At 37.1% G+C, this 19,762-nt stretch overlaps 2 protein-coding genes across 2 annotated transcripts; both read left to right on the top strand.

Annotated features, from left to right (window-relative positions):
- The first annotated feature begins 9,008 nt into the window (after positions 1-9,008).
- LOC137936288 (glutathione transferase GST 23-like) lies at positions 9,009-12,766 on the top strand. Its single transcript, XM_068780871.1, has 3 exons — positions 9,009-9,323; positions 9,457-9,807; positions 12,380-12,766. The coding sequence occupies exons 1-3, from the start codon at positions 9,009-9,011 to the stop codon at positions 12,764-12,766; spliced, it is 1,053 nt and encodes a 350-aa protein (XP_068636972.1).
- Positions 12,767-14,771: 2,005 nt separating this feature from the next.
- On the top strand, positions 14,772-15,684 carry LOC137936407 (glutathione transferase GST 23-like). The gene is made up of 2 exons (XM_068781054.1): positions 14,772-15,086; positions 15,220-15,684. The coding sequence occupies exons 1-2, from the start codon at positions 14,772-14,774 to the stop codon at positions 15,574-15,576; spliced, it is 672 nt and encodes a 223-aa protein (XP_068637155.1). The 3' UTR covers positions 15,577-15,684.
- The last annotated feature ends 4,078 nt before the right edge of the window (positions 15,685-19,762 follow it).

Raw genomic sequence — 19,762 nt, 5'->3', positions numbered from 1 at the left:
GCCGAATATAGCGCTTCATAATATCTGGTGACATAGAGGTTAACAACCACCCCTTGACTTTTTGATTTTCAACATACCATTTCGCATATGAGGCATTTGTTTCTTGTGGAAATGGTGTTTTTCCCATAATATATTCGAGCTTTTCTCGTCCCGCAATTTGCATCTCCATGATCTGGGACCATACATCATAGTTGACTTCGGTAAGAGTGACGCTGGTTGTAAAACCAGAATTTTTGGATGCACATGAATAATCGGTGTTGATTCCTTCGACATGATGAAATAGAAGATCGGTAGATTTGTGATCACCCAAAAAAAACTGGTTCGGTCCGTTTTCTGTTCGCTGGGTTTACCCAGTTTGGGTCTCCGATTGTGGTCCGGTCCTCTTTCTGAATAATATTTTTTCGGTCCGGTCCGATAAGTGGACAGGTCTCTGTTTTCGGTCCGGTTCAAGAATATCTCGCGACCTGCCAGAAAAAATAAAATAAAAATTCGGACCTAAGTTAACGGAAGCGGAATTTTTTTTTCTTGTACCTGTCTTCTTGGTCGACGGTGCGACTTCTTCGTTGCCGGCGACGTTCGGGCTGGCGGTATGCTGGAAGTGAGGGCGACGGTATTCAATCTTCGGCGTCCTCGACGGTCCACCGGAGTGAGGGCGATGATGGAGATAATGTGTCTCTTCGTTTTCTGCATCGGTGACGCTGGTGCCGATCGCTGGAATGTGGTTCGTTGCCGGCGACGTTCGGGCTGGCGGTACGTCGACGGATTTCGGGAGTTCAGGTGATGGCGCCAGTGGTGGCGGTTTTGTTGTAGAGCGACGGCCGAAGAGAACTTCAACAGAGTTGCAGACCTGCTCTGTTTTTTTCGGTGACAGAGTTGCAACTCTGTTTCGGCTACGGGAGAGACGGCGGGACAGAGCTTTTTTTGCTCTGTTCTTCGGCGACGAGAAGGAGAAGGATTCTCCCGTTCTGATACCAAGTAAAAAATAATACTTCAATTACAATCTTAATTTCTCATTCACATCATCGGCTTAAATAGCCGTTTAACAAAATATACATGGAAGAATTTGAGTGATTAACGGGATTACCCCAATCACCGGATTTACAGAATATTTATATTATTTCTCCTTAAGGGAATAAATCTCAGAGTGAATCTTAACAATTTACACCTAGGATTTAATTCACTATGTTAGGGTTGTCAAGTGACACTAACAATACATTACTTCTTAGGCCAATTATAATAATATAAGGGACTTATTCCACTCAATTGACCACAATAGTCAATTTAAAAGGCTCATCCTCACATATTAATACAACAACAAACTAAGTTATCCTATGTAGACCGACTACCAAGAAATTTTCTATCAACCAACTAGACTCTCACATAGGGATTTTACAACAGCTCACTAGATACACGAACCAAAACCCAACAAAGGGATTTTAAGCACCACTTACCTTCACAAGGACTTATGACTCGCAATAACATCAAATAAGGATTCATAGCCACGCAAGCCTTCCTCAATTTACTTAAAGGGAGGATGGTCTTGTCTTGTTAAGGTTTGACGAGACTACTAGGGTACCTTGCTTATAGTTAGACACAAATATAATAGCAATTCAAGTACAAATAATAATCACACCCAATCCTATATACGCTACTTATACAACAATGGCTCAAATAGTCTTTTACCAACTTAGCTCAAATTAATTTACGATCGGTTGTTCAAACTCGGGAAAACTGACAAAGCTACTCCATTGACTATTGATTTTAAATTATATTCGAGCTTATTTAACGAGTGTAGCCGTCTTTGACACGCAAACAATTCTGAGCTCACCCAAGGCCGTCTTTGACACGCAAACAGTTTTCAGCACACCCAAGGAGTCAGATGTCGGACATCTTGGACTTTCAGTGTCACATCGACAATGGCATATAAAAGGCATCCAAGTTTTAACCACAGTTGCATCCGAGACGAGGATACAGAACATAGAAGAAGGAAGAAATGGCTGGAAAAACAGTCAAACTATTTGGAATGTGGTTAAGCCCCTATGCTCTGCGGGTTCGATGGGCTCTGCACCTCAAAGGGATTGAGTACGAATACGTGGAAGAAGACCTCGCTAACAAGAGTCCTCTTCTTTTGTAATACAACCCTGTTCACAAAAAAGTTCCAGTTCTTGTTCACGGTGAGAAATCAATTGCTGAGTCTCCTGTGATCATAGAATACATTGATGAAACATGGAAGAATAATCCCTTGTTGCCGGAGGATCCTTACGACCGCGCAATGACTCGGTTTTGGGCTAAATATGCAGATGAAAAGGTAAGCGACTGCTATTTTTAATTTTTTATGTGATGATCAGCGATATATAGGTCGAAAGAATCAAACGGACCATAAAAACATGGTTATATGAAGTTCTCCAACACTCACGGGTTGCAGGAATTTCCTTGTGCAGTGCCTACCAGCGCTTTTCAGTGTTTTTTCCACTGTTGGGGAAGATCAAGAGAAAGCCATCAAAGAAGTACAAGAATACATGAAGGTATTTGAAAGAGGTCTTCATGGGAAGAGGTTCTTTGGAGGGGAGAGCATAGGCTTTGTGGACATAATCGCTGGTTGGTTTGCCTACTGGGTTGCCCTCAACGAAGAAGTTCTTGGCAAGACACTGGTTGACAAGAGAGATTTTCCCGAGCTGAAGAGGCGGTTCCAAGATTTCCTTGACACTGACTCGGTGAAAGCAATTCTGCCACCCAGAGACAAACTGCTTGCTCATCTTCAAGGTTACCGTGAGAAATTCACTATACTACTTAAAGAGTTAACAATGTTTTTTTGAGAGTGAATGACGTAATCCTATAATTAGTAGTTGTTAAAATGTTATTTTTACTCTTATGTATTAGGTACCTATATAAATAAGAAAGAGAGGAGGCGGAGTTCATTCATGGGCTCTCTCTTAACCCTACAAAGTTTCTCTCTCCAACTCCTGGTCTTGCCTTCTCATCTTTTCTTTTTCTTCTTCTCAAACCAAGTTATTCATGGATTAAATTTTAGAATTTAACATGGTATCATAACTGGAATTATAATGTATTAAAGTAAAGTTTATCAAGTAATGAAAATTTAGTAGAAATGAAACTCAATTCAGCCTTCAAGCAACAAATGGATTGGTTAGTTTAGCAAGTTCTCTATTCAATCAAATATGTTTCACCTTATGTTTCACATACTGGGGGGGGGGGGGGGGGGAGAGATGATCTTCATCCGCATGACGTCCTTCAACACTTGAAGTCGTAAGTAAAGTGCAAATGACATTTCATCTGGATGCCTCCACGATTTAAAATCCTTCATCTCAAAGAAGGCCATATTTGATCTTCTTTGAGATGAAGGACACGCGACGCTTCCTCCTCACACCCCCTTCTCTCCCGCATCCTCTTTTTCCTTTTATTCTTCCCCTCTCTTGTACTCCCTCTCTCGTCTCCCTGCACCCCGACGTCGCTGCTACCTCTCTTCTCTCAGATTCTCATCTCCGGCCTCCGTCTCTGCTCCCTCTCGTCTCCGGCCTCCGTCTCTTGGTCTTCTCTCAGACTCGCCCTCTCTCTCGCACCCTTTCTCTAGTCTCCGTGCCTCTCTCTCTTCTCTTGGACTCACTCTCCATTTTTCTCTCTCGCTTCTCTCTCTCTCTCTTTCTCTTATCCCTCTCGACCTCCCTTTCTTCTCTCTCTTCTCCCTTTCAGCCTCCCACTCCCTTCTCTCTCTGGCTATTCTCCTTTCCCCCAAAATACCTTCCGATTTCGATTTTCTTCAATTTTGACATTTGGGCATCAATTGCTTAATTTCTACTTCGATTAGGCATTGATTTCCCCATTCGACATCGATTTCACCCTTCGGCTTCGATTTTCCCCAAATTAGTGTTTTATTTGATTTAATTTTATCTTCAGTGCCTAATTGGGGGTTATTTGTGCATAATTGTGGGATTTAGGGTTACGGTTTAGGGTCTAAATTCTTGATTCGTGTTAGGGATTATTTTTAGGGTTTGGTGCTCGGTATTTAAGGGTTCTGTAATTAGGGTTTAGGGTTTATGGTTAAGGATTTAGGGTATTTTAGGGATTAGGGTTTTTAAGGTTTAAGGGGTTTATGGTTTTTAAGGTTTTGGGGGTTTTGTGTTTTTAAGCTCTAGGGTTTTTTGGGTTTAGGGTCTGGAATTAGGATGTAGGGTTTAAGGCTTTTAAGGTCTTAAGTTCTGGAATTAGTGTTTAGGGTTTAGAGTTTAGTAGGTGATAGGGTTTAGGGTTTTTAAGGTTTTGGGGGTTTCGAGTTTTTAAGCTCCAGGGTTTTTTGGGTTTAGGGTTTAGGGCTTCTAATGTTTAGGGGGTCTAGGGTTTAGGGTATTATGTTATGGAATTAGTGTTTTGGGTTTAGAGTTTAGTTGGCGATAGGGTTTGACTTTAGGGTTTGATGGTTTATGGTTAATGTTTTATTAGGGGGTTTTTAGTCCAATTCAAACGAGGCTGAGTCACCTACACGGGCGTCCATTAGCCAACGAAACCCGACCCCCATCACTGACGAGGTACAATTCGTAGTGACTGCGAAGTTATATAGGGCTCTTCCAGGGGTGTTCGGTGAATTTGGACTTGATGTGTGTGTTTTCTCATTGTTTAGTGCATATGAAGTAGTGAAAATAGTTTAATTAATTTTGAAATGTTTGAGAATGTTGTTGAGAATTTTTGAACTGCTATGGAATATTTTTGCCATGTGGTGAGGAGATTCGGGTGTTATACATATCCACCACATGGTATTCTATTTTTTTATGGTTTGTCTTTCCGTGACAGGTAAAGGTTGTCTGATAAAGTTTTTTCCATGAGGACCATCTCGGATTTAGATTATACATGGCTGCAAGAAGACAACCAACTGGTCGACCATATGACATTTGGACCTTCGAAGACGATAGCAAAATGCTCGATCTCTTGGTCGAGCAGGTTAATCTAGGGAACAAGTTGCCTAATAGGGTATGGAAACATGAGGTATATATGGACTATGTTAATAAGTTAAATGAAGACGCAGTCAATAAAAAAACTGTTGAGTAGATGAAGAATCGAACAAGATCATGGAAAGAAATATACCAAACGGTAACGAGCTGTATCAACACTAGTGGGTTCGGTTGAGATGCAACCACACAACGAGTTACTGCATGTAATTCTGTATAGCTTGACTACATAAAGGTCAGTAAATCGTGATGTACTATAAAATATTTTTTATGTTTTTCGTGATAGTATAACTCTATTTCAAGACATATATAGGATGTTTTATTCTTGTAAGAGCATAGAGTTGCTACGAAGTATAGACGTGAAGGCTGCCCCCTGTACGACAAATTAACTGTGGTGGTGGGAAATACAATAGCCGTAAGGTCAGGAGGTGCAACCTTTGTAGATCAGGGCGATGAACTCATCCATGAATCGGAACATGTCTCGATGGATGAGCCCGAGGATTTTGATATAGTTAGGGATACTCCATCGCCATTATTAAGCATGGATGAGTCTCCAGGTAATCAATTTGAAAGAAGTAAGCGGTCATCTTCAAGTCGTAGTAGAAAGAGAACTGAAATGCCCGATGATGACACCAGTAGATTCATTGATGCAATGGATCGAATAGCTCAGACATTTAAGAATTTCATGATGAAGCCTAAAGAGAAAGAGCCCAATATTGAAAGAGATTGGGTCAAAGCCCTCAGGGAAATCCTGGACATGTCTGCAGAATTAAAGTTTCGCGCTCCTTTATGGTTGGATACGCCAAGTAAGAAGGTCATGTTTGCGGAGATGACAGTGGAAGAGCGGGTCAAGTGGCTTAAATTTTGTTTTGAAAATTAATTGTAATGCTTTATAAATACACTATTCTTTTGGAATATTGTTATGTATTAGGTATGATGTTTGAATTCTGATGTTGCAAGACTTATTAGTATGGTTAGTATTTAAATTTGATATGTTGTTGTGTTTATATATTGCATGAATGAATATGGTAGATGACTATGGATATGGTTGCGTAGGGATGTGATTGAATGTCAGATGTGGGAATAAGGATGAATATGGTTGTGTATTGGTGTGATTGCAAATAGGTTATGATTGAAGATTGATGTTTACTTGTGTTTATGACATTTAGGCGATTGAATTTGTAGCTTTCCATGGATACTATGACAGACGAAGAACAGGTTGCAACTATGGTTGCATTCATAAATTTGTTTATCCCCATGGGAAGATGCTATATGTACCATTGCAACAAACGTGTACCACGTTCTTGTGGGATGAATGGTCCATCGTATTTTCAAAAGGCACTAGACAAATCACCAGTTAAATTTCAGAAAGTTTACGGGATGAATCAACTGGTATTTCACAAATTGGGAGATATACTTACTAGTAAAGGGTTTTTATCAGCCACAAAGACTATCTCTGTTGAAGAACAACTTACATATTTTATCCTAACTGTTGGTCAACAACAATCTTATAGTGTCTCAACAGAGATGTTTAATAGATCAAACTGGACCACAAGTAAGTATTTCAACAAGGTGTTAGATTCAATCCTCAAACTTCACTCTAATTACGTCAATCAAACGACCTTTAGAAAGCACATAGTCGAAGATTTTAACCAGTTCAATGTTTTATTCGTACTTCAAGGCAACATCACTTCCTATAACTAAATAATTTTAGATTAATATGAAAAGTTAGTCAATATTAATTGAAAATGTATAACTAGGATTGTATTGGAGCTATTGATGGAACTCATATCAAAGCGAACATTCCACTTGAAGATCAACCAAGGTTCTGGAATAGAAAAGGTTATCTCTCTGTAAATGTGATGGTAGCATGTTCATTTGACATGCAATTCACTTATGTACTTGCTAGATGGGAGGGATCAGCAGCTGATTCCCGTGTACTGAAGGATGCATTGACTCGCTGAGATAAAATCTTTGTACCTAAAGGTAAGTAATATATTTTTATGCAGCCATTTTTTTATCTATTTTATCTAAAATTATTTTATGTGGTATATAATTTCTATTATAGGAAAATATTATCTAGTCGATGCTGGTTATACAAATCCTCCGAGATTTTTGGCTCCATATCGAGGAACCCGGTATCATCTGCAAGAATTTGGAGATAATATTCCTAAAAATGAAAAAGAATCATTCAACCAAATACACTCATCTTTAAGGAATATTATTGAGCAAACTTTTGGTGCTTTAAAAGCTCGATTTCAAATGTTAAAAGGCACTCCTCCATTTTCTTTTAAGATCCAGGTGAAAGTTGTACATGCTTGTTGCATATTGCACAATTATATACGTGAAGAGGATTATAATGATACATTTACTATATGGACCATACTACATTGACAATAATAGCAACAACCACAATAGAAGAGGCTTCCAAATAGCATAAAAGGTTTGGTAGTCCCTCATTAGCAAATTTAAAAAGTTTAAATCTAAACAATGCAAATTGATTTCAAAGAGCGCTCTAGTTCGAATATACTTGACCAAGCATAATCAATCGATTTCAAAATACATACTCATAGATAGTTGGATTTTAAAAATTCAGTCCCAAAATTTTCATACTATGACAAAACCCCTTTTGAATTTGATGCTAGAATGAAGAATATAGTTTCAAAGTATGAGAACAATAATTCTAGCAAGAAAAATGTTATCCACACAAAATCTGAAAGCAAAAAAACCTAAAAATTCATAATTGTTGGGATATGCTTGTTCAAAACAGCAAATTCAATTTCCACATTTGATTTCAAAATGTAAGTGAGCTTGAGGGTGATTGTGGAAGCTTTAAGAGTCGATAGAGAAAATGCTTAAAATTTTACTCATGAGCTAGTAATCATATAGATAGGTCATATTAGTATTGCTTTCAAGATCTCTATTAAGATAATTTTAATAATAGTAAATACTTACGTTACTAATGAGGTGCATTAAGTATGTCTTGGGACAGAGAATCCCAAAAGGAAAATTTTGACTACATAAGTTTGACCGTTCATGAATATTATTAGTAATTTTTAGCTTCTTTTGATTCTTTTGTTCAACACTTTTTAAATGTGTATGTAACCTAGTATAAAAATTCAACTGCATAATGTAATTATTAAACTCAAGATTCAAGCACAAGGAGTAATTTAAAGACTAACACATAATAGACATGCAATGATTTATAGTAGTTCACAATTTGACAGTCTCTCGTATTGTTTATCCACTCCCAAGGTATTTACACCTAGGATTTAATTCACTATGTTAGGGTTGTCAAGTGACACTAACAATACATTACTTCTTAGGCCAATTATAATACTATAAGGGACTTATTCCACTCAGTTGACCACAATAGTCAATTTACAAAGCTCATCTTCACATATTAATACAACAACAAACTAGGTTATCCTATGTAGACCAACTACCAAGAAATTTTCTATCAACCAACTAACTCTCACAAGGGATTTTACAACAGCTCACTAGATACACGAACCAAAACCCAATAAAGAGTTTTTAAGCACCACTTACCTTCACAAGGACTTATGACTTGCAATAACATCTAATAAGGCTTCATAGCCACACAAGCCTTCCTCAATTTACTTAAAGGGAAGATGGTCTTGTCTTGTTAAGGTTTGACCAGACACAAATATAATAGTTTTCTCTATATTAAGTAAATCTAGCAAGTGCAAATAATAATCACACCCAATCCAATATACGCTACTTGTACAACAATGGCTCAAATAGTCTTTACTAACTTAGCTCAAAGTAAATTTACGATCGGTTGATCAAACTTGGGAAAACTGACAAAGCTACTCCATTGACTATTGATTTTAAATTATATCCGAACTTATTTAACGAGTCTAGCCGTCTTTGACACGCAAACAATTTTCAGCACACCCAAGAAGGCAGATGTCGGATATCTTGGACTTTCAGTGCTCGTGTCACATCGACAATGGCATATAAAAGGCATCCAAGTTTTAACCACAGTTGCATCCGAGACGAAGATACAGAACATAGAAGAAGAAAGAAATGGCTGGAAAAACAGTCAAACTATTTGGAATGTGGTTAAGCCCCTATGCTCTGCGGGTTCGATGGGCTCTGCACCTCAAAGGGATTGAGTACGAGTACGTGGAAGAAGACCTAGCTAACAAGAGTCCTCTTCTGTTGCAATACAACCCTGTTCACAAAAAGGTTCCAGTTCTTGTTCACGGTGAGAAATCAATTGCTGAGTCTCTTGTGATCATAGAATACATTGATGAAACATGGAAGAATAATCCCTTGTTGCCGGAGGATCCTTACGACCGCGCAATGACTCGGTTCTGGGCTAAATATGCAGAAGAAAAGGTAAGCGACTGCTATTTTTAATTTTTTATGTGATGATCGGCGATATATAGGTCGAAAGAAACAAACGGACCATAAAAACATGGTTATATGAAGTTCTCCAACACTCACGGGTTGCAGAAATTTCCTTGTGCAGTGCCTACCGGCGCTTTTTAGTGTTTTTTCCACTGTTGGGGAAGATCAAGAGAAAGCCATCAAAGAAGTACAAGAATCCATGAAGGTATTTGAAAGAGGTCTTCACGGGAAGAGGTTCCTTGGAGGGGAGAGCATAGGCTTTGTGGACATAATCGCTGGTTGGTTTGCCTACTGGGTTCCCCTCAGCGAAGAAGTTCTTGGCAAGACACTGGTTGACGAGAGAGATTTTCCCGAGCTGAAGAGGTGGTTCCAAGATTTCCTTGATACTGACTCGGTGAAAGCAATCCTGCCACCCAGAGACAAACTGCTTGCTCATCTTCAAGGTTACCGTGAGAAATTCACTAGCTCATCAGTTTACACTCCCTTGTTGCCCTATACTACGTAAAAAGTTAACAATGTTTTTTTGAGAGTGAGTGGCATAATCCTATAATTAGTAGTTAGTTAAAATGTTATTTTTACTCTTATGTATTAGGGTATCCATGTCCCACATATATAAATAAGAAAGAGAGAAGGCGGAGTTCATTCATGGGCTCTCTCTTAACCCTTCAAATTTTTCTCTCCAACTCCTCCTCTCGCCTTCTCATCTTTTGTTTTTTTCTTCTTCTCAAACCAAGTTATTCATGGATTAAATTTTAGAATTTAACAAGGTATCATAACTGGAATAATAATGTTTTAAAGTAAATTTTATCAAGTTATGAAAGTTTAGTAGAAATGAAACTCAATTCAGCCTTCAAGCAACAAATGGATTGGTTAGTTTAGCAAGTTCTCTATTCAATCAAATATGTTTTATCTTATGTTTCACATATTAGGGGGTGCGCCCTTCAACACTTGAAGTCGTCAGTGGAATGCATATGACATTTCATCTGGATGCCTTCACGGTTTAAAATCCTTCATCTCAAAGAAGGCCATATTTGATCTTCTTTGAGATGAAGGACGCGCGACGCTTCCTCCTAGCACCCCCTTCCTCTCGCGCATCCTCATTTTCCTTTTTTTCTTTCCCTCTCCCGCACTCCCTCTCTCGTCTCCCTGCGCCCCCGACGTCGTTGTTGCCTCTCTTCTCTGGGATTGTCGTCTCCGGCCTCCGTCTCTACTCCCTCTCGTCTCCGACATCTGTCTCTCAGTCTTCTCTCGGACTCTCGCACCCCCTCTCTGGTCTCTATGCCTCTCTCTCTTCTCTCGGACTCGCTCTCCATTTTTCTCTCTCGCTTCTCTCTCTCTTATCCCTCTCGACCTCCCTTTCTTTTCTCTGTTCTCTCTCTTCTCCCTCTCTTATCCCTCTCGACCTCCCTTTCTTCTCTCTCTTCTCCCTCTCTTCTCACTTTCAGCCTCCCACTCTCTTCTCTCTTTGGCTATTCTCCTTTCCCCCAAAATACTTTTCGATTTCGTTCGATTTCCACATTTCGATTTCAATTTTCTTTGATTTTGATATTTGGGCATCAATTGCTTAATTTCTACTTCGTTAGGCATCGATTTCCCCATTCGACATCGATTTCACCCTTCGGCTTCGGTTTTCCCCAAATTAGTGTTTTAATTGATTTAATTTTATCTTCAGTGCCTAATTAGGGGTTATTTGTGCATAATTGTGGGATTTAGGGTTACGATTTAGGGTCTAAATTCATGATTCGTGTTAGGGATTATTTTTAGGGTTTGGTGCTCGGTATTTATGGGTTCTGTAATTAGGGTTTAGGGTTTATGGTTAAGGATTTAGGGTATTTTAGGGATTAGAGTTTTTAAGGTTTAGGGGGTTTAGGGTTTTTAAGGTTTTGGGGGTTTTGTGTTTTCTCTAGGGTTTTTTGGGTTTAGGGTCTGGATTTAGGGTATAGGGTTTAGGGCTTTTAAGGTATTAAGTTCTGGAATTAGTGTTTAGGGTTTAGAGTTTAGTAGGTGATAGGGTTTAGGGTTTTTAAGGTTTCGGGGGTTTTTAGTTTTTAAGCTCTAGGGTTTTTTGGGTTTAGGGTTTAGGGCTTCTATGGTTTAGGGGGTCTAGGGTTTAGGGTATTATGTTATGGAATTAGTGTTTAGGGTTTAGAGTTTAGTAGGTGATAGGGTATGACTTTAGGGTTTGAGGGTTTATGGTTTAGGTTTCATTTGGGGTTTTTTAGTCCAATTCAAACAAGGCTAAGTCGCCTACACGGGCGTCCATTAGCCAACGAAACCCGACCCCCATCACGGACGAGGTACAGTTCGTAGTGACTACGAAGTTATATGGGGCTCTTCTAGGGGTGTTCGGTGAATTTGGACTTGATGTGTGTGTTTTCTCATTGTTTAGTGCATATGCAGTAGTGAAAATAGTTTAATTAATTTTGAAATGTTTGAGAATATTGTTGAGAATATTTGAATTGCTATGGAATGTTTTTGCCATGTGGTGAGGAGATTCGGGTGTTGTACATATCCACCACATGGTATTCTATTTTTTATGGTTTGTGTTTCTGTGACAGGTAAAGGTTGTCTGATAAAGTTTTTTCCATATGGACCGTCTCGGATTTAGATTATACATGGCTGCAAGAAGACAACCAACTGGTTGACCATATGATATTTGGACCTTCGAAGAAGATAGCAAAATGCTCGATCTCTTGGTCGAGCAGGTTAATCTAGGGAACAAGTTGCCTAACAGGGTATGGAAACATGAGCTATATATGGACTATGTCAATAAGTTCAATGAAGACGTAGTCAATAAAAAAACTATTGAGTAGGTGAAGAATCGAACAAAATCATGGAAGAAAACATACCAAGCAATAACGAGCTATATCAACACTAGTGGGTTCGGTTGGGATGCAACCTCACAACGAGTTACTGCATGTAATTTTGTATAGCTTGACTACATAAAGGTCAGTAAATCATGATGTACTATAAAATATTTTTTATGTTTTCCGCGTTAGTATAACTCTATTCCAAGACGTATAAATGATGTTTTATTCTTGTAGGAGCATAGAGTTGTTGAGAAGTACAAATGTGAAGGCTGCCCCCTGTACGACAAATTAGCTATCGTGGTGGGAAACACAATAGCCGTAGGGTCAGGAGGTGCAACCTTTGTAGATCAGGGCGATGAACTCTTCCGTGAATCGGAACATGTCCCGATGGATGCGCTCGTGGATTTTGATATAGTTAGGGATACTCCATCGCCATTATTAAGCATGGATGAGTCTCCAGGTAATCAATTTGAAAGAAGTAAGCAGTCATCTTCAAGTCGTCGTAAAAAGAGAATTGAAATGCCCGATGACGACACTAGTAGATTCATTGATGCAATGGATCGAATAGCTCAGACATTTAAGAATTTCATGATGAAGCCTAAAGTGAGAGCCCAAAATTGAAAGAGATTGGGTTAAAGCCCTCAGCGAAATCCCGGACATGTCTGCAAAATTGAAGTTTCGCGCTCCTTTATGGTTGGATACGCCAAGTAAGAAAGTCATGTTTGCGGAGATGACAGTGGAAGAGCGGGTCAAGTGGCTTAAATTTTGTTTTGAAAATTAATTGTAATGCATTATAAGTACATTATTCTTTTGGAATATTTTATGTATTAGGTATGATGTTTGAATTCTGATGTTGCAAGACTTATTAATATGGTTAGTATTTAAATTTGATATGTTGTTGTTTTTATATATTGCATGGATGAATATGGTAGATGACTATGGATGTGGACAGTTAAATGAATATGGTTGCCTAGGGATGTGATTGAATGTAGAATTTGGGAATGTGGATGAATATGGTTGTGTATAGGTGTGATTGCAAACAAGTTATGATTGAAGATTGATGTTTACTTATGTTATGACATTTAGGCGATTGAATTTGTAGATTTCCATGGATTCTATGACAGACGAAAACAGGTTGCAACTATGGTTGCATTCACAACTTTGTTTATCGCCATGGGAAGATATTATATGTACCATTGCAACAGATGTGTACCACGTTCTTGTGGGATGAATGGTTCATTGTATTTGCAAAAGGCACTAGACAAATCACTAGTTAAATTTCGGAAAGTTTACAGGATGAATCAACTGGTATTTCACAAATTGGCAGATATACTTACTAGTAAAGGGTTTTTATCAGCCACAAAGACCATTTCAGTTGAAGAACAACTTGCATATTTCCTCCAAACTGTTGGTCAACAACAATCTTATAGTGTCACAACAGAGATGTTTAATAGATCAAACTGGACCATAAGTAAGTATTTCAACAAGGTGTTGGATTCAATCCTCAAACTTCATTCTGATTAGGTCAAATGACCTTCGGAATGTACACACTCGAAAATTTTAATCAGTTCAATGTTTTATTCATACTTCAAGGCAACATCACTTCCTATAACTAAATAATTTTAGATTAATATAAAAATTAGTCAATATTAATTGAAAATGTATAATATAATTATTAAACTCAAGATTCAAGCACAAGGAGTAGTTTAAAGACTAACACATAATAGACATGCAATGATTTATAGTAGTTCACAATTTGACAGTCTCTTGTATTGTTTATCCACTCCCAAGGTATTTACACCTAGGATTTAATTCACTATGTTAGGGTTGTCAAGTGACACTAACAATACATTACTTCTTAGGCCAATTATAATACTATAAGGGACTTATTCCACTCAATTGACCACAATAGTCAATTTACAAAGCTCATCCTCACATATTAATACAACAACAAACTAGGTTATCCTATGTAGACCGACTACCAAGAAATTTTCTATCAACCAACTAGACTCTCACATAGGGATTTTACAACAGCTCACTAGATACACGAACCAAAACCCAACAAAGGGATTTTAAGCACCACTTACCTTCACAAGGACTTATGACTCGCAATAACATCAACTAAGGATTCATAGCCACGCAAGCCTTCCTCAATTTACTTAAGGGAGGATGGTCTTGTCTTGTTAAGGTTTGACGAGACTACAAGGGTACCTTGCTTATAGTTAGACACAAATATAATAGCAATTCAAGTACAAATAATAATCACACCCAATCCTATATACGCTACTTATACAACAATGGCTCAAATAGTCTTTACCAACTTAGCTCAAATTAATTTACGATCGGTTGTTCAAACTCGGGAAAACTGACAAAGCTACTCCATTGACTATTGATTTTAAATTATATTCGAGCTTATTTAACGAGTGTAGCCGTCTTTGACACGCAAACAATTCTGAGCTCACCCAATGCCGTCTTTGACACGCAAACAGTTTTCAGCACACCCAAGGAGGCAGATGTCGGACATCTTGGACTTTCAGTGTCACATCGATAATGGCATATAAAAGGCATCCAAGTTTTAACCACAGTTGCATCCGAGACGAAGATACAGAACATAGAAGAAGAAGAAATGGCTGGAAAAACAGTCAAACTATTTGGAATGTGGTTAAGCCCCTATGCTCTGCGGGTTCGATGGGCTCTGCACCTCAAAGGGATTGAGTACGAGTACGTGGAAGAAGACCTCGCTAACAAGAGTCCTCTTCTGTTGCAATACAACCCTGTTCACAAAAAGGTTCCAGTTCTTGTTCACGGTGAGAAATCAATTGCTGAGTCTCCTGTGATCATAGAATACATTGATGAAACATGGAAGAATAATCCCTTGTTGCCGGAGGATCCTTACGACCGCGCAATGACTCGGTTCTGGGCTAAATATGCAGAAGAAAAGGTAAGCGACTGCTATTTTTAATTTTTTATTTGACGATCGGCGATATATAGGTCGAAAGAATCAAACGGACCATAAAAACAAGGTTATATGAAGTTCTTCAACACTCACGGGTTGCAGGAATTTCCTTGTGCAGTGTCTACCGGCGCTTTTCAGTGTTTTTTCCACTGTTGGGGAAGATCAAGAGAAAGCCATCAAAGAAGTACAAGAATCCATGAAGGTATTTGAAAGAGGTCTTCACGGGAAGAGGTTCTTTGGAGGGGAGAGCATAGGCTTTGTGGACATAATCGCTGGTTGGTTTGCCTACTGGGTTCCCCTCAACGAAGAAGTTCTTGGCAAGACACTGGTTGACGAGAGAGATTTTCCCGAGCTGAAGAGGTGGTTCCAAGATTTCCTTGATACTGACTCGGTGAAAGCAATCCTGCCACCCAGAGACAAACTGCTTGCTCATCTTCAAGGTTACCGTGAGAAATTCACTAGCTCATCAGTTTAGACTCCCTTGTTGCCCCTATACTACGTAAAAAGTTAACAATGTGTTTTTTGAGAGTGAATGGCGTAATCCTACAATTAGTAGTTAGTTAAAATGTTATTTTTACTCTTATGTGTTAAGGTATCCATGTCCCACCTATATAAATAAGAAAGAGAGGAGGCGGAGTTCATTCATGAGCTCTCTCTTAACCCTACAAAGTTTCTCTCTCCAACTCCTGCTCTTGCCTTCTCATCTTTTCTTTTTCTTCTTCTCAAACCAAGTTATTCCTGGATTAAATTTTACAATTTAACATGGTATCATAACTAGAATTATAATGTATTAAAGAAAAATTTATCAAGTTATGAAAGTTTAGTAGAAATGAAACTCAATTCAGCCTTCAAACAACAAATGGATTGGTTAGTTTTAAAGAGGAGCAAAAAGTTGAAGTCAATTGAGCAAGTTCTCCATTCAATCAAACATGTTTCACCTTATGTGGACCCTCATTAGCAAATTTAAAAAGTTTAAATCTAAACAATGCAATATAATTTCAAAGTAAAAGCACTCTAGTTCGATTATACTTGACAATTGATTTCAAAATAAATACTCATAGATAGTTGGATTTAAAAAATTCAGCCCCAAAATTTTCATACTATGCAAAAACCCCTTCTGAATTTTATGCTAGAATGAAGAATATAGTTTCAAAGTATGAGAACAATAATTCTAGTAAGAAAAATGTTATCCACACAAAATCTAACAGAAAAAAAACCTAAAAATTTATTGATCTTGGGATATGGCTTTTTCAAAACCGCAAATTCAATTTTCACATTTGATTTCAAAATGTATGTGAGCTTGACAGTGATTGTGGAATCTTTAAGAGTCGAGAGAGAAAATGCTTAAAATTTTACTCACGAGCTATTAATCATATAGATAGGTATATTAGTATTGCTTTCATGATCTCTATTAAGATAATTTTAATAATAGTAAATACTTACGTTACTAATGAGGTGCATTAAGTATGTCTTGCAACAGAGAATCCCAAAAAGAAAATTTTGACTACATAAGTTCGACCGTTCATGAATACTATTGGTAATTTTTAGCTTCTTTTGATTCTTTTGTTCAACACTTTTTAAATGTGTATGTAACCTAGTATAAAAATTCAACTGCACAATGTAATTATTAAACTCAAGATTCAAGCACAAGGAGTAATTTAAAGACTAACACATAATAGACATGCAATGATTTATAGTAGTTCACAATTTGACAGTCTCTCATATTGTTTATCCACTCCCAAGGTATTTACACCTAGGATTTAATTCACTATGTTAGGGTTTTCAAGTGACATTTACAATAAATTGCTTCTTAGGCCAATTATAATACTACCCTTATAGGAACTTACTCCACTCAATTGACCACAATAGTCAATTTACAAAGCTTATCCTCACATATTAATACAACAACAAACTAGGTTATCCAATGTAGACTGACTACCAAGAGATTTTCTATCAACCAATTAGACAACCTAGCCTAGACTCTCACATAGGGATTTTACAACAGCTCACTAGATACATGAACCAAAACCCAATAAAGGGATTTTAAGCACCACTTACCTTCACAAGGAATTATGACTCACAATAACTTCAAATAAGGCTTCATAGCTAGGGGTGGCATCGAGTCGAGCCGAGCCCGAATTTACCTATGTTTGAGCCGATCTTCGAGTAGAGCCTCATCTCGAGCCTAAAATTGTTATCGAGCTTGAGCCCAAAAATTTTAATCGAGCTCGAGCCGAACACGATCCTCAACATACTTTTAAAAATTTTCAAAAAAAATATATCAAATAAATTGTATATAAAATTATACATACATTTTATATAATATTAGACATGACCGCTACATAAAATTAGGTATAACCTATATATATAATACATGTATATGATTGGGCATAACCTCTTTTTAAAATTGAGCATAATCTATGTATATAATACCTGTATAAAATTCGGCATGACCTCTACTTAAAATTGGGCATAATCAATATACATAATACCTGCATAAACACACCATAAACACTCCATAAAATTATCTATACATTCCATAAACACTCCATGAAATTGTTTATACACTCCATAAAATAGTCTAAACACTCCATACACTACATAACATTATAAATAAACTCCATACAATAATCAAACACAACAAAATTAAATGAAATATCACTATCAATTTACAATCACCCAAATAAAAACTATAAATCCATTATAAAAATACAAACTATAGTTGTTTCTCGTAATGCTAGAAAATAATATACGTCCTGCATGAGCAAAATTTTCACCTATGACAAAAACAAAAAAATAAAATTAGTTATTGTCAGATAAAAAAATACTTTCCCACTACTAGTTACTTAATGTTGTTAAAATATTAAAATTACCATGATGAGAGAAACATAAAAATCATGTAGCTGGTAGCATTATCTCTACACTCTTCTTCTCAGGCTGTAATCATAAAAAAAAATTTAATAAATAAAACTAAAAAATATACTAAAAAATATCATAATAAATAATTAATCATAGAAATTCACCTTTTGATTTTTCTTTACACCATGAAGAACCCGAACCCAATCACTACTACAAATCAAAGCTTGAACTATATTTGGTGCCAAGAAAGAACGATATGAGTCTATTACTCTACCACCAGCACTAAATGTAGACTCTGAAACTACTGTGGATATGAGAATTACAAGGATGTCTGTTGCCATCTTAGATAATACCCGAAATTTCATATGATTCACTTTCCACCATTCTAAAACATCAAAATCACATTGTGAAGTTTCCTCACAACTATATGCACATTCTTCAAGATATATTTCCAATTATGACCTTGGTGAATTAACTACATCATTTTGTTTCATATAACTCATTAACTTTGATCAACCTGAACTTGATAAAGGCCTACAACTTGTGGAAACACCCATATAGCTAGTACTTGAAACAATATCTTCATTTCTAATATCCACATTATATAAGGATACATATTCATCGTAGATCTCATATAAGGTACGTCGAACTAAATTTATATTCATTGTAGCTTCCTCCTTAGAATATATCACTGGAAAACACATTTCGATCAACTTTAATTTGACCCTTGGATCCAAAACTGAAGCAACAACCATCAATAAATTGCATTCACCCCAGTACTTCTCAAATTTCTCTTTCATTCTACTAACCGTTGTCCTAATGAAAACATTTTCATTTGTAGAATGAAAATCCAGAACTTCTTTTACCCTATATACCTCACTAAGGTACAAATTAGACGTAGGGTTCACTCCTAGAAATTATATTAGTAACTACACTAAAAACTTCTAGAATCTCACACACTATGTCAACCTTTTCCCATTCATCAAAACTTGGCAAACAATCATAAGTTGGTTCTCTAACTTTAAATCTAGAGAATGCATCTTTGAATTTTAGTGCAGAAGACAACATGTCATAAGTGAAGTTCCAACGAGTTGGACAATCAATAACTGACCTCTTTTCACCAAGTTCTAATTGTTGTACAATTTCAGAAAACGTGTGAAGTCTAGCCTCAAACAGATTTATGAATTTGACACTTTCACGCATATTATAAATGATATCCTTAATCTGAACAAAACCATCTTGGATTAATAAGTTCGAAATATGAGCACAATAACACAAATGAAACAACTTTCCACCACACACCAAATTTTTTTTCCTTGAAAAATTATGTTTCAAAACTCTAATACAAACATCATTATATGCAGCTTTATCAATTAAAATACTAAAAACTTTATTTTCGATCGCCCACTCTTTCAAACACTTGTAAATAGCATATGCTATATCAACACCACGACGAGGAGGAAGAACATGCACAAAACTCGAGACTCGTTTTTGTACCTTCCAATTACTGTCAATAAAATGCCCAGTAATAACCATGTATTCAATTTTTTGATTTTGGGACTTCCAAAGATCCGTGGTAAGACTAATCTTGTTAATCTCTTTTAACAAAATTTTTAATTTCTTTTTCTCTGCCTCATACACCTCCATACACTCCTTCTTAATGGTCTGACGGGATATTTTCTCATAATTCATATTTGCCATCTTCATTACAAAATTAAATCCCTCCTCTTCTATTATCATGAATGGATGTTCATGCATAAGAATCCAATGAGCAATGAGTACTCTCATTTTAGCTTGATCAT

This window comes from Aristolochia californica, unplaced genomic scaffold (assembly GCF_029961685.1).
Source record: "Aristolochia californica isolate CCGP_79_NKW_82.1479 unplaced genomic scaffold, dmAriCali1.0.hap1 SCAF_7, whole genome shotgun sequence".
Lineage (NCBI taxonomy): Eukaryota > Viridiplantae > Streptophyta > Magnoliopsida > Piperales > Aristolochiaceae > Aristolochia > Aristolochia californica.
This window is presented reverse-complemented; position numbering and strand designations above follow the sequence as displayed.